This window comes from Garra rufa, chromosome 4, assembly GCF_049309525.1.
Source record: "Garra rufa chromosome 4, GarRuf1.0, whole genome shotgun sequence".
Taxonomy (NCBI): domain Eukaryota; kingdom Metazoa; phylum Chordata; class Actinopteri; order Cypriniformes; family Cyprinidae; genus Garra; species Garra rufa.
This window is the reverse complement of record NC_133364.1, coordinates 49,257,790-49,273,310: the sequence shown is the minus strand read 5'-3', so window position 1 is coordinate 49,273,310 and position 15,521 is coordinate 49,257,790. Positions and strand designations below refer to the sequence as shown.

The 15,521-nt window shown below is 36.3% G+C and overlaps 1 protein-coding gene across 1 annotated transcript; it reads right to left on the bottom strand.

Moving 5' to 3' along the window:
- Window positions 1–5,141: 5,141 nt before the first annotated feature.
- On the bottom strand, window positions 5,142–6,437 carry LOC141333379 (uncharacterized; the record flags this gene model as incomplete). Its single annotated transcript, XM_073838360.1, has 2 exons — window positions 5,142–6,086; window positions 6,161–6,437. Coding segments are annotated over 2 exons (1,050 nt in total), but the record flags the coding sequence as incomplete, so codon positions are not given.
- Between the last annotated feature and the right edge of the window lie 9,084 nt (window positions 6,438–15,521).

The following is a 15,521-nucleotide window of genomic DNA, read 5'->3' as shown; positions in this document are numbered from 1 at the left end:
CATCTCTGAGGAGAGTGTAGAGAGCCAGTTGAGCCTGTGGAGAAGAGCTCAACAGGTAAAATGCAAATTATTTAGTTATTAAAATGATTAGTTTTAGATAATGATGATAACTCTTGATCATAGTTGTCGCTAATAGTATTTTCTATTTGTTTTCTTAGTTTCAGAAACATGCAAGCTGGAAAAAGAGCATGTCTTCTTTCTTCAAGAAAGTATAAGGCTGTGAAGCTTCCCTGTGTGTGGACCATAGACTGTAAAAAAAGATGGACAACGCGTTTCCGCTTCTTTCCACTATAGAAAAGTGAAGCCAAAACAGCTCAATATGGCCGCTACCATCTTGGGGGAAGTTACGTCATTTGGAGCCAGAGCATGCGCAGTAGAGGTTCGTTTGGAGCCAGAGCATGCGCAGTAGAGGTTCGTTTGGAGCCAGAGCATGCGCAGTAGTGTCGTGAGGCGGAGCCGCGGTGTCAAAGTCCCGCCCAAACTCCCGCAGACCCAATCGCACGATCACAATCATGACACCACACCCCGTTTTTATAGCATCAAATAACTACTTAAAAGCAAACTTATTACACCTGAGCATGAATCAGCATTATAAGAACTACCTCACACGATGGAAATCACCTTTGGAAAAAAATTATTTGCCGTGTGATTCGATTATTTAGTTTGGCTCACGTCCCATTAGATTACATGGGGAGGGCGGGGTTTATGACCTATACTGCAGCCAGCCACCGGGGGGCGATCGAAAACTTTTGGCTTCACTTTTCAGGACACCTACGGCACGCTTGGTGTGGACTGTCAACCACAGCTGGACCCACAGTTAGACAACTCTACACCAGATGTCAATCTGTTCATCCCTAAGGTCAGTGTGGAGAGTCTGGAATTGTTGTGTCTCAGCAGCCAGGATGTGCAATTCCTTAGGGAAGGGTGGAGAGATGACATTTTATCCAATTCCGATAGCTACCAAGAGCAGTTTAGCTTTACACTTTCAGGTGAAGGGGTGACTGAACGATGCTGGGAAATTGTCAAGGAACAGAGGTAAGGCTGCTGTGTACACATACACACCTGTTAATTAGGTTGATTGCTCCTCTTGTGTTTATTCAGGTTAATTGTCGAAACGTGCTCCTCCCGAACTTTGTTAATAAAACATTGTTTAACTGTAAAATCAACAATCTCAAATTTGTTGATGTTAGTTTCAAAGCGTAGGAAGAGGAAAGTAGTCCTTTCTTCAGGAGAGTGTGGAAGGCTGTGAAGTGTCATTTCCGCTCCAAGAACAAAGTGGAGCAGTTTGTGCCTCCTCAGCCAGAGCTGGATGATCCTGAGCCGTCACCTGTCCCAGAGTTCTTAGACTCTGTCCCAACCAATGGTCAGCCTATGATCATCAGCAATCACACTCCCTATCCAATCACTACAGTCCCTTTAAATAGCCAAGCAGTCCTACCTTCACTTATCTCTGATTTTCAGCACCCCCCCCCCCCCCCCCTTTTTTTTTTCTTTTCTCTTCACCTCCAGCTAGGGGGAGCGCTATTGGGTTCGGGCCAAATGCCGAGCTCGGAGCCCTCTCCGGGACAGCACGCCAAACATGCTTAACTTTTTTGCCGTTTATTATATGTAAGAGCGAACTCGTGAATTATTTTTTGCACTATGATTTGAAAGGAGATTCTATGAAAAAAGGAGATTCGGCCCACACATGGTCATATTTCTTCTCATCCGGCCCTCACCTTAAAATGAGTTTGACACCCCTGGCTTAGAGCAACGAGCTCTAGCGTTTTATTCCGCTTTATTAAAGTCACATTCCATTCTTGGATTACGGCCGGGGTTATGTGTGCGGTAGAGTTATAGTTGTTACAGAAATATTGATGTGAATTGTCGTGTATTTTTAGTGATTTAAGACCTTGTGTTGTATTGACTTTAGCAAGTGTTTGATTTGTAATGTTTGTATTTATACTGATTTGGATTTGTTAAAAAGATTTGTATTCATGATTGCTTTTATTTGGCAGATCGTTCTTTGTGGAGCTCTATGCATACGGACTTCTGATGTCTAGGCCCTGCTGTTTTGTTTATGATTTGTTTTGATTTTTCAAGTTTTATTTTATTTTAATATTTTGGGCTTTTGTATGATTGTAATTTGTTTATTTTTGTAACAGACAGAGCTTACTTTATGCCAACCGCTGGGTTTTGTGTTTTGTAAACCCAAGTTTTAATCCATTTTTCTGTGTTACAGGAACCAGCCTGCATGGGAGTGCTTTCCTTTTGGGGTCGTCCGGGCCTTCTTCTCACTGCATGGTTGTGTGAGATTTTCTACACTGTATGAGTATTGATTTGAGAGTGTAGAATTATTTGCACTATTCACTACCCCTTTTATGTTATTGCAGATTTGTATATCAGTGCACGTGTGGTGTGTGTCTTCAGGCTGAGGGGTCCGTGGCCCTGTGACTTTCCTCTCTCCCTTTCTGCAGGTTTGGTAATCCTGATATGCTAAGAACGGTGGGCTATTTTAATATTTGGCCTATAGCTCAGATCTTTTAAAGTTGTGACATCCTTTTAAAGAAATACAAGCATATCATAAAGTTGATCTTGCCTACATGGAGATGTTTATTAATAAAATTGTTGAACTTGAAAGTTACGTCTCTGTTCCCTCTTTTAGCAAAGAACTTGTGTTGCTGTGTTAAATTATTTCCGTGGGTGTTAAACCCCGGTGGTGTAGTCGGAATATAAGGTTTTCTTTGAATGTCGCTCGGTTACTTTATTAATATGAGGATGCGCTTTACTCAAAATATCAAATATTGTATTACCAGTGTTACTCTATATCTAAGACTTATTCATATATTGTACGTAGCTTATAAAAATGTGTAAATTGATAGAACAGTTTGCATGGATTTACAAAGTAAAAAGCACAAACCTTTTTTTCAGATGAATCACAGCAGATGCAGGAGCGCGGTGCAGCTTTGTGACGTCATCATCAGGGTAAAATAAAAGTCCCAATACACACTGATGTCTATTATATGCGTATGATAATGCATTTCCACAGTTATTGGTATCGTAAATTTAGACACGTTTATATTTTATGTTATTTTTAACTAATGTACATTTACAACCTTTCCATTAAATTACACAAAACTTGTGCTTCTTAAAAGCAGAGGGAGTGACTGCAAATGTGTCATTCTTTCACTCTTGTGACTAATATTGTTATTATTAATATTTATTTACCTTTCCCCCTCTTTCGGGAAGTCATTCAAATACTATCCTGGATTATTTTTCGTTTGCTTTTGGGGCAAATGTGTTTTGCTGCAGTTTCCATTAATCACTAATTGTGCCTGGTTCTGGCTGAAAAGCAGTGGTCTGCCATTTAAATGGCTTGATAAAATAAATGTTACTATTTATATAATTTGCCCTACTTAGTGTTAAGAGTAACACTGAAATCAACTGCAAATAAAAGACTATTAAATCTATCAAGATGTCAGCAGATAAAGAATAAACAAATTCAAAAACAACATTACCAGCTTCACTTATAAAACCAGTTTATTCTCTTTTCTATGGCTACAAAAGTTCTTAAAATGTGAATACATCATGGCAGTCCTGATATAAATTGCAGGAGCCAGGGCTCTAGAGTGCGACCTAATTTCTCAATGGTGCCACTAAAGAAAATCAAAGGTTGCACCGGTGCGACCAGCCGTTCAAGGGGGAAAAAACGAAACTCCGTCACTCTTAAAGTCTCCCGTTGCTCAACAACAGACACACATTAGACCCATATCGTGGTCTAAACCAATCAGAGATGAAGGACGGATCCCGCCCCCCTGATTGGCCGTGGTCCAGATATTCCTGTACATATGTGTACGTTTGAAAATGCATGTGATGCAGTCAGCATGTCTCTACATTGTCAAGCGTTTACAATGCCTCCTCCGCAAAAACACGGACTGGATCGCGGACTCCATTCATAAAAAACGAATTTACTATGGCGCGGAATGCCACGTAATACGTTGATTTCTGGATTGATAAATCAAAAGTTGGTCTGCCACTTAATTCAAATCGCGATATGGACTAGTGTCTATGAACATAGATATATATACATATGTCTATGAAAACTGAAAGGCAAAAAGACTGTTTAAAATGAATCCTGCATGTTTCCGTTTGCCTCTATGTATTAATGGAGACGTGATTTTTTTTTTTTTTAACTACACATGTATAGGCTACTGAAGCACGCGTGACGCTCCCGCTAATTTTTGGCATTTGCGTCTCACATGAACAGATAAACTCAATCTCCAAACCTACTGTGTCACTTTTTTCCGTTTCATTTGAGAAAGCATCATATCATACTGTACACACAGAAACTCCACGGAAACCTGTCAAAATAAAAGTACGGTTTAACATGAAACAGAACAATATTAGTCCTGTATTACTTTTATACAGTATAATGTAGGTGTTTATATATTCCTATTTATAAATCATATATATGTTTGCCAAAAATTAAAAAGGTTTATTTTTCATTTGATTAAAAATAAATAAATGTTTATGCTTTCATTTGATTATGAGAAAAATTAAAACAAGAATTAAAAAAAAAAAAAAAAAAAAAAGATTGTAGAGCCCTATTGATCAAAATGTTAACATAGAGAGTTTTGGACTTATTTTTTCACTGAAATGCTTTCGTTATTAAACCAACTAGGGTAAAGTACTGGGGAAAAAATATGCTTCAAATAAAGAACTTTATATTGACCAGATTGTTAGTTAATCATTTACAAGTCAATATTGCCTATATGGACAGGCATTAAAAAATAAATAAAATAAAAAAGTTTAAAAAAAAAGTGAACTTGTAAAACTGCGGTGTTAAATGTGATGCGGTTGAAAATTTGGGTGCACCTAACTTTTGTGCTGGTGCACCTAAGAAAAAAAGTTAGGCGCACCAGTGCAACCAGTGCAAAAAGTTAGTCTAGAGCCCTGGGAGCAGAGGTAATTCAGTCCTTCACAATGCCCCTGACACTGAGAATGAGTTGCTCTGGTGTGGTGGTATTTTACTGGACCTTACTGATGGAAAATTACCCATGTTGCTTACCATTGAAGAGTACATTATGAAACCAAATGAGTAAAAGAGCTCAGGTGAGAACACAATACTCTCTAGTCATCTGTAAGTATTTGGCTTCTGTTACATTTCCTCCTATATTCCCATGTTCACACTTAACGGGACCCCAGTTATTACTCCACACCTCCATATTTTATTACCTATTTGATTGCAACTTAGAATCATCATGGCACAGCAAAGGCTTCTCTCTGGTGTTATTATGACTCATGTCATACTGCTAACATAAAAATACAGATCTCTCATGTGTGAAACCTCATGTGGTATTTAAGTGCTGCTTTATTTATGAAACTCTTTCCGCAGTGACCACATTTAAACGGCTTCTCTCCAGAGTGAACTCTCATGTGTCTGTTAAGGTTTCCTTTTCGGTTGAAACTTCTTCCACATTGCTGGCAGGTGAAAGGCTTCTCTCCTGTGTGAACTCTTATGTGGTCTTCAAAGTTTTGTTTATGATTAAACCCCTTTCCGCACTGAGGGCATGTGTAGGGTTGCTCTCCAGAGTGAATTCTCATGTGGTCTTCAAAGTGCCGTTTTTGACTAAAACTCTTTCCACACTCAGAGCATGTGTAGGGGTTCTCTCTATGAGTTCTCATATGGACTTTAAGGTTTTCATGTTGATCAAAAGTCTTTCCACACTGACCACACGAGTAAGACTGATCTCCATTGTGAATTCTCATGTGTCTGGTAAAGCTTTCTTTTTGAGTGAAACTTACTCCACACTGTTGGCAGGTGAAAAGGCTCTCTACAGTGTGAACTGTCATGTGGCAATGAAGGTTTTCCTTCTGGTTAAAACCTCTTCCACACTTTTGGCAGGTGTAGGGCTTTTCTCCAGTGTGAACTGTCATGTGTCTGTCAAGGTTTCCTTTTTGGTTAAAACTTCTTCCACATTGTTTGCAGGTGAAAGGCTTTTCTCCAGTGTGAACTCTTAAGTGTTCTCCACAGCGTCGTTTATGATTAAACCTCTTCCCGCAGTGAGGGCATGAGTAGGGTTGCTTAGTGTGAATTATCATATGGTCTTCAAAGTGTTGTTTTTATGGAAACTTTGTCCACGCTGAGGGCATGTGTGACCACTAACATGTCTTTTAAGACTTTTTCTATGACCGAAATGCTTTCCACACTGTTGGCAGACATACGGTTTCTCTCCTGCGTGAACTCTCATGTGTCTTCTAATACTTTCTGTTTGATTAAAACACTTTTCAAACTGTTGACAGGTGAAATAACTTCTTGCATTTTGAGTCCTTTTTCTTAGTGAAATCTTCTCAGTCTCTGAACAACTAACAGATTTTTCTCCATTTATGAAATCATGATCTTTCTCTTCCATTTCTTTCAGTACTTCACTCTCCTCTTTCAGTGCCATCAGGTCTAAGGTGAAAAAAGACAAAAGTTAACCCTAGTTTCATGACACAAAATAAAAATGAAATCACAATTATATTGAATGTATGATATATGCAGATGCAGAATTACAGAATAAACAAAGGCACATTCTTCATCAAGCAGTCTCTGGTATTTTCTTAAGCATAACATGTCTTTATTGTAGCAATTGTTAGCATTTGCAGCCTTTAGCATTGTGTGTAATACATTTCTGCCTTGACCATAATTCCCACTGGGTCGTAATCATATGTTAATTCAGATGTGTGGAAGAAAAAAATCATTTTACTTATATGTGCTTATGAGACATTGTGTAAGTTTCTGCTTTATCTAAACCTGCTCTGAAGATGACATGAGGTAAAGGTATCAGGGCCCTAAAACATAAAGATTTGAGCCTTGGGAGTATGGTATAGTAGAATGTGTTTCTGTTTCCTTACTATTGTTTCCTTACCTTGTTTGCCACACTCTGCAGCAACCTGTATTTCTGTATGACTGCCTGACCTTTCTTGCAAGAAATAAACCTTTAGTGAATTTGTCTCTTATGCGACGAGAGTTGTTTGATTTTTGCCACGACAGACGATAATTTAATGGTGTCTGAAAGTGAGTTTTTCCTTTAAAGTTGTTTTAAATGTCTGAAATGTTGATGCTAGTTGATAACTTGACATGAAAATGTGGAAATAAACAGCGTTGCTGACTGTCTCTAACTCTGCCTTTGTTCCTTTAGCCCCACTTGGCCTGCTTTGGCCCAAGATATTCAAATGATGAGCCATATGTGAGGTTGATGAATAATAAGTAGGGATGAGCGAGTACAGCATTATCTGTATCTGTATCTGTTAACCATATGAATTATCTGTATCTGTATATGTACTCGGAGTGGGTGGGGCCTAACCCGGAAGTGGGTGGGATTTAACCTGGAAGAGGGTCATGTTGTCTTGAAATGGGCGGGGCTTTAACCAGTATGTTATTAAGCATGCAATTGATATGGGTTGATCAGAAATTGTTATATTTATTGCTGATTAGAAAACTATTTACATGACAGCATCAGCATTGAGCTTCAGATCAGTGGTTTTGATCATGATAACAAACGAACTATATACAGAACAAGTTTTGCAACAATGAATACAACACATGCGGTTGCAATTTTAAGTAAAATGTAATGAACAAGAGTTTTCATTTCAACATAACTTTCTTTTTTTAACCTTGAGCAGTGTGATTTTTATTTTTATTTTTTTTTTTAGCTCTTTTTAATATTTTTTATTTCCACTCCAGGTATGTGTGAGTGTGTGTGTGTGAGTGAGTGAGTAAGAGAGAGACAGAAAGAGAGATAGGGGGGCGGGGGGGGGACTGTGTTCTACACTGAAAAAAATGATTTTTTGGTGTGGTAAAATATATTAAATTAACCATCGTGATTTTTACATTGTAAAAGTACGTTTCGACTACAACTAGAATTTTCTAAGTAAAAGTTAAAATATGTACACATTTAATTCATGTAATTAATTAACTCAGTGGAAACAGTTAAATATTATTATGTATTTACTTGTAATATTTAAATGGTTTAGAGCAGGGGTCTCAAACTCAATTTATCTGGGGGCCGCTGGAGGCAGAGTCTGGGTGAGGCTGGGCCGCATCAGGTTTTCCACAAGAAAAACTTTGTTAAAAAATTGACAATCTTCTCAAATCTCTGTATTTTAATTTTTTAACAACATAAGATGGAAAAAATAAATTAAGAATTAATAAGAAAAAAAATTACTCAATTAGTACTTAATGATATTAATAATAATGAAATTAATAATAACAATAATAATAATTAGATTGCGCTAGTCAGCGACTATATGCGGTTTCTTCAATGTTCTATATCTGCTGTATTCAGATTCAAAAGACTGTATTAACAATTCTTTAACCTTTAACCTTCTGAACATGAATTTTCCTGAACACGAATGATTGAAACATTGAAGAACTGTTCAGAAGAAGACTGTTGTTCTGAACGTGGCTTCTCTTGCCTACTCCTTGCTGCTAGAGACCTGGCAGCTCTTCCTAGCTCTTCGAATTATTTATTAATAAACTAGTATTTTCTGAGTCAGTGTCGCAAATATGAAGTTGACGATTGTGACTCGGAATCTGCTCACTGGACACGCTTAAATGTATCTTTATGGATTAGGCCTATAATAATGAAAGAGTTTTGTTTTCGATTTGAATGATTTCGTTTTAGTAGTGAAGTAATAATTTAAAATCAATGTATTACTCTTACCTTTATGGAAAAAAAAAAGGTTTAACATACCTCTTTTATATTTATGGATTTTAATTTAAATCGTGAAGGCTAAATGGATCTCTCTGCCGCTTGCACGTTACTTTAAAAAACAAAAACTTGAATTTCACAAACAAAACGTGTTTCAAATATATTTCTAAATTAACTTTATAAACTAAAGAAACGAAAATAAATGCAATTACTTTGCTATTAAAAACAGCAGCTGTGCGATGGGGAAGAGAAAGAGAACTCGGCCAGTAATTCTGATGCGCTGTCGAGGTTGTTAGGAATTTTTGCAACGAATGTTTGTTTAATAGCCTATTTAACACTTAGTCCTATTTTTACATTGATTTATTTTAGCGTTTTGTGCTTGTTCACTGACGGAATTTCTAAAATAAACACGCACGTTAATACTGTTTGAACCTCATTTATTTTGAGTTTCAATATAAAAACACCGTTTTTACATTGTGCTGAGTATTTAGGCTACTGTCTCCTTGTCTGTGTTCCAGTCTGACACGCTCATTTAGTAAAGATTTAAACTTAATACAGACTGTCAGAATGGACTTTTATGCATAAATGGAAATGCTCGTTTGAATTTGTGACATTTACAGATAAGGATGACCGTAAACTTAAAGTTTTAATGCTACGGATCTGTAAAAGCGCCTCACAGGGCAAGCCATAACGCTATTAGCTTCAAGTTTAAAATAAGGAATTCTCATGTTTTAGGCAGCTTGGATCACGTAACTCTCCTGCAGCATCTCCGTCTGTTTACTCCACTATTTTTAGATGCATTTTGTCTTTAGAAATGCGTCATTCGGTGCTTTAATTTGACGTGATCCTCTGAAGTTGTACGTGCACTGTGGGCGGACCTGATTAATCTATAATGAGAATTGTTATCGTAGTTGTTGCAGCCCTGAGATATACAATTATATACGTAACGTATATAGGCCTACGTCGTATAATTTCCCGCTGGGCAGCAACTTAAAAAACTTTTTAAAGTGTTGAGAATGCAGCGCACTGGGACAAATATCTGCGTGTGCCCAATAGAAACGAGGCAGCCAGTCAGGCATGGAAGAAAACACTCCATGGCAACGCTGCTGTAAATTTCACTCATTGAGAAATGTTTCTCTGCTTGCATTAAGCCCTGCCGATGTCCCGCCCCCAAAAGCCATATACCCCACTGTGATTGGTAGGTTCGCTCAGCTCCGCACACAACACTGTAAAGTCCCAAACACATCAAACTCGCGGGCCGCAGTAACATTAAACTTTCATATTAAGGCGGGGGCCAAAAACTATCGTCCTGCGGGCCGCAATTGGCCCGCGGGCCGGGAGTTTGAGACCCCTGGTTTAGAGTCACTGCACATAAACCTTGTAATATTAAGTAAATTGTACTTTGAAAGTTCAAACTCAAAGTTCAAATTTCAAATAACGCGTTTGAAACTGCACATGCGTGATTGGAGACTCGTTACCCGGGCTGTGGATCAATAAGTTGGGGATCATCACAGGAGGTACTACGTGGTTTGGGCTGGAGTTTGTAATGTTCCAGGTAAGTTTATCTTTCTGTTTGGATGTGATAAAACATGGATTTGTGTGAAAGTTTGATTGTCTGTTTCTCATTTTCCAGACTCCTGATTAATGTTCATCTTAATCGCTAAGCATAGCATTTTACATGCAATTAGCAATAGCCTATTTCAGTGTTGTTTCATAATTCATTTCATGTTTGTATCGTTAATAGTGTAACTTAGAGATCCACAAAGCACCATTTATCGTGTAAAAAAAATGTTCCTTGTATGGAGAAAGGCGATCGCTTATCAAAATAAGTTAACGTTACATGTTCTCGACGCCATTTCGGGTATTTCCATTAGAATAATTTGTATTTGAAATGCTAATCAATGTAATGTTAGTCTTTAAACTTTTAACGTTAAATTTTATGTAACTTATACCTTATATGTCGTTCTGTATCGAGCCGCACAGGATCATATACGTTATTATTACGCTAGACTTACATTTTAGAGTGAGCATAGCAATATTTTTTGATTACAGACCAAAAGTAATGTTAACCTTCATAATCTAAATAGTTGTTTACATTAGATGCTATGCTAAGCTAACTTAAATGTACCTGTTGTCATGATTAAATGTATCAGAATGCTTTTTTTTGTCCAAAGAAGAGTATTCATTTGAGGCTAAATTAAATAAAGTAAGAAAGAAGTTAATAATTGTAAAACCTAACTGAACATTTAAATTTGTAAATTGCTTATTACTTATCACTTATTCATTTATCTTTAATCACTTATTCTTTAATCCCTCCCCCAATGTTAATTTATATTTTTCTAACAATACAAGAAACTGTTTTAGTAGCACCTCTTGGCATGCTTGATGTCTTCCTCTTTTAAAGTTGCTTTGGAGAAAGGCACATTTTCAAAAGAGAAAAAATTTACTAAATGTGTTTGTATGAATAAAAATTATGTAAATACGTTATATTTTCACAGAATCAAAGCATTGAAGGGAGACGTGAATCTGTCATCCGCAGCCTCATTATCTACCTTGGTGAGAAAGAAGAGGATCTCTTCGATGATTGCTTGGTAAAGTATGGTTTATTTCTAAATGATACAGTTTAAAATATAAAAATGTAATACAAGTTAACCCTTAACAAAAAGAGGGAAGGTAGATAAAGGGGTGGACATGTTATACTCAGTGATGGCGAAAAGAATACAGAGTAAATGTCTAAAGTTGTTATAGAGTAATAAACTAGATATCTATCTTATTCAAATTAAAGAATCAATTCACACAAAAATGAAAATTGCCATTAACTGATCACACTGTTCCAAACCTCTAAGACAATTATTCATTTTCTGAACAAAAATGGGGATTTGAGCTTTTGGGGGTTAAAGATTCATATTTTGCAAATCTTTTTTTTTTTTTTTTTTTTTTTTTTTTTTTATAAATAATTGTCTAATAATAATTACGTTTCTTTTACATTGTATGCAGGAGGACAGACGAAGTGATGCCAGTTTGCACATTCTTAAAATCCTCGTCCATGCTGTTGATGGGGAAGAACCAGTTGATGTGTCCATTCTTCTGGAAGGACAGAAAGTCTTGCAAGGATGCGGCCAAAAAAATGTGGACTGCTCAAGGGGCTGCTTTATGCCCTTAACCTTACATACCCCGAGCTCTGCGGTACACATTTGAGATATTAGTCCTTAGAACTTGATGGAATCAAGCTATCCTCAAAAGTGCAAGCTTTAAAGATGAAGTTATTATCTTAATGCTATTGATATGCCTTGACTACAACTCCTTACATGTTCAGCTGTTGATTATAGTGTTTTACTACATTAAGGTTTTATGAGCATACTTTTAAGTGCACTTGTTCAGAGTGCTGATTTGAATGTTGTACATTTACTGTGTCAGAGGGCTATTAGGTTTAAATAATATGGTCTAAAAAGGACTAATCTACAATTGTTTGTAGTTTTGTCAATAACCTGGTTTTGAGAAGTTTTATGTATCATTTGGCATATTTTATATCTAACATGCTGTATTTTATTTTTTTGCAACAAATTATTTAGACATGCAGTTGTTCCAATTGATGCGAAATTTAACAATGCATTTTATTGAAAAATCTGTATTGTGAATGTCTTTTTTTGTATTTGGAAATGTTGGATAAATAAATTGTTAAATTATAATTTAGTTGTGTGATTTGTGAAATATATAGATCAAGTGATTAATTTATTTACATAAATTAGCAATGTGCATTTTATTATGAGTAATATACATTGATAAAAATAAGTAAAATAAAAAAAAATTAATTAGTAAGATTTACTTAATTTCATAAAAACAAGGTTCCTGCTTATACAACAAATTAACTTTAATTGATTACTTTAAATAAATCTAAATTGTGAATTAAAGATAATTACGTAACTTTTACTTTATTTCTTTATAAGCGTTACTTTAATTATTAATTTAATTTGATTTTAATTTAATTGATAATGACAGGTGAGTTGTACTTAATATTAGAGCAGTAAAATTTACTTAAAATCTACTAGTGCAAATTGTTACGAGGATTTTATCAAGTAAATGTTACAAGTTATTTTTTTCAGTGTACTGATCAAATAGTCCGACGCTGTTTTTCAGATCTGCATTGACTTTAATGAAGACCAGTTGTTCCACATGGCTAGGGTCTAAGTTTGCAAGCTGTGGACTGACCACATTTCCAGCTGTGCTAAAAACACGCTCAGACTGGACACTTGTAGGTGGACAACTGAGATGCTGCAGTGCAAAGCGTGTAAGATTGGGCCAGCACTGAAGCTTGCCTGACCAGTATTTCACTGGGTCATTGGTAAGGCTGATGTCCCCATCTGCCAAGTAGGCCTCCACATCACCTGATGGTAAATGTGTCCTCATTGGACTAGCCGATTTCTTTTTCTGCAGGAAAGACAAGACTGAAGTGTTGCTGGTGGCAAGTGTCTCTTCTGTGTTTCTTGCAGGTGTAGCCACAGGGTCACAGAGCTCCATCCTGAGGAGTAATGTCCTCTTTAGTGCCTCCACATCAACATTGTTTGAAAAACAGCTGGCCTTATATCTGGGGTCAAGGAGAGTGGCAAGCAGAAATGTGGAGTTTGCAAAAATTGGTTCGAAACGCCATTTTAGTTCTTTGCTCAGATTGGCTGCCAGTTTCCTTGCTGCTGTGCTTAACCTTTCCCTGGACTCAGCCGCAACATCTTGGCCCAGCCCCACTGTGGCGTCCTGATCGTCATCACCATCCATGAACTGATCAGATTCATCCTCAGATTCCTCACCAGCATGCAGTGACCTGATGATGGAGCACAGGCCATGCAGGAGGGGGATGACCTCAGAGATGGAGGCGGTGTGTTTTGAGAGCACCCGTCCCAGCTGGCACATGACCGACCTTCAACGTTGAAATTTGGTTGAAATAAGGTCAGTTGTTGTTTCAACAGTGAAACAACGTTGATGTGACGTTGAATGCTAAATGGTTGAAGATCAGTCAACACATGACCGAAATTCAACGTTGAAATTTGTTTGAAATTAGGTCGGTTGTTGTTTCAGCGGTAAAACAACTTTAATAAAACTTTGAACACTAAACGGTTATATATGCCTTCAAAAGCAAGTGTTTAAATTATAATATTAATAATAAAAATAATTAACAAGGTTAACTTATAAATCAACATAAGATCATGTCTTCAGCATACAAAGAAATATTTGCCTTTTAAATGATTATGGACATTATTATTTCATGAAACTTATAATAAAATATAAGTGTATTTAAATATAATCATCACCAACAATAAAACTAAATACATTTCGCTTCCACATGCTGAAACAATTCCTATTGGTTGTTTTACCTTACTGCTTTGATCATGATTGGTTCATCTGGCTGTCATTCAGGAAACTGACAGGTGAAACTGCGCGCGCCTATGTAATTTAAAAAAATTCGACCGTTACCGCATTCTCTTGTGAGGCTGTGAGCTGCGTAGACTTTATGAGAGCTGCTGCTTACCGAAATTATTCAGTTGGTCCCGAATTATTTTATATTTTCCTGGTATATTTTTATTTTGAGCGTATTTGAATTGTGAGATCTCAACGGAGAACAAAAACCGGAACACAGAGGAAATAGACGTGAGCTGCGAGTCTCTGAAAACATACAGCACTGGCTAAATCAGGTAAGACGATAAGTATTTATTATTACCTTTTAAAAATAGTACAAGAGTTAACAAATTGGTAAAGGACATGTAAACTGAAGAAGTTAAATACTTGAGTGTGTGTTTGTGCTGCTTTATTATCACAGACAGCAAAAGTTTGAAGCTAATCGCATTTAGAGCGCTAGCAATATTACGTGGTTAGTTCATCTGGTCATATGTGACCCTGGTCATAAGGTTAAATTTGACAAAACTGAGATGTATACATCATATGAAAGCTCAATAAATAAGCTTTCTTGTTAGGATAGGACAATATTTGGCTGAGATACATCTATTTGAAAATCTGAAATCTGAGGGTGCAAAAAAATCTAAATACTGAGAAAATCACCTTTAAAGTTGTCCAAATTAGGTTCTTAACAATGCATTTTACTAATAAAAAATACATTTTGATATGTTTACAGTAGGAATTTTACAAAAAATCTACATGGAACATGATCTTTACTTAATTTCCTAATGATTTTTGGCATAAAAGAAAAATCAAAAATTTTGACCCATGCAATGTATTTTTGGCTATTGCTACAAATATACCCCAGCGACTTAAGACTGGCTTTGTGGTCCAAGGTAACATATATCTATATATATATATATATATATATATCTGGTGTTGTTGTGTGTTGCTAGTATTTGTTAATGTCTGTCTTCTAACAGTTAGAGATTCACATTTTTCGATATAAATGCCATGCATTACTGCAGATGTGTTTACATTTTAATCCTATAATAACAGTCCTAAAGATGACATACTTTATCTTTCTTTTCTGAATATCCTATAACGGCAAATGTCTTTAATTAAAATTAATTAAGATTGTTTAAAGGAATGGTTTAAAACAAAAAAAACAGCTTTTTAAGAAAATTTCAGTAAACCATTTATTCTTTCTCCTTGTAGAGTCATTAAGGATCCAGCTTTTTGACAGTTTGATAAGGAATAACGTTAGTTCATCTGCTACTTCACACTGTCACTTCTGGTAGAGATTCATTGATCTTTTGTTACAAGTTTATTTAATGTAATACAAATGTACTCAATATTATTTTACTTGTTTCACTAAGTATACTATTTTGTTAGAATTGTGATTAAAACCATAAAATTTTAATCTGAATACGTCAAAATGTGTTTAATGAAGTGTTGTGC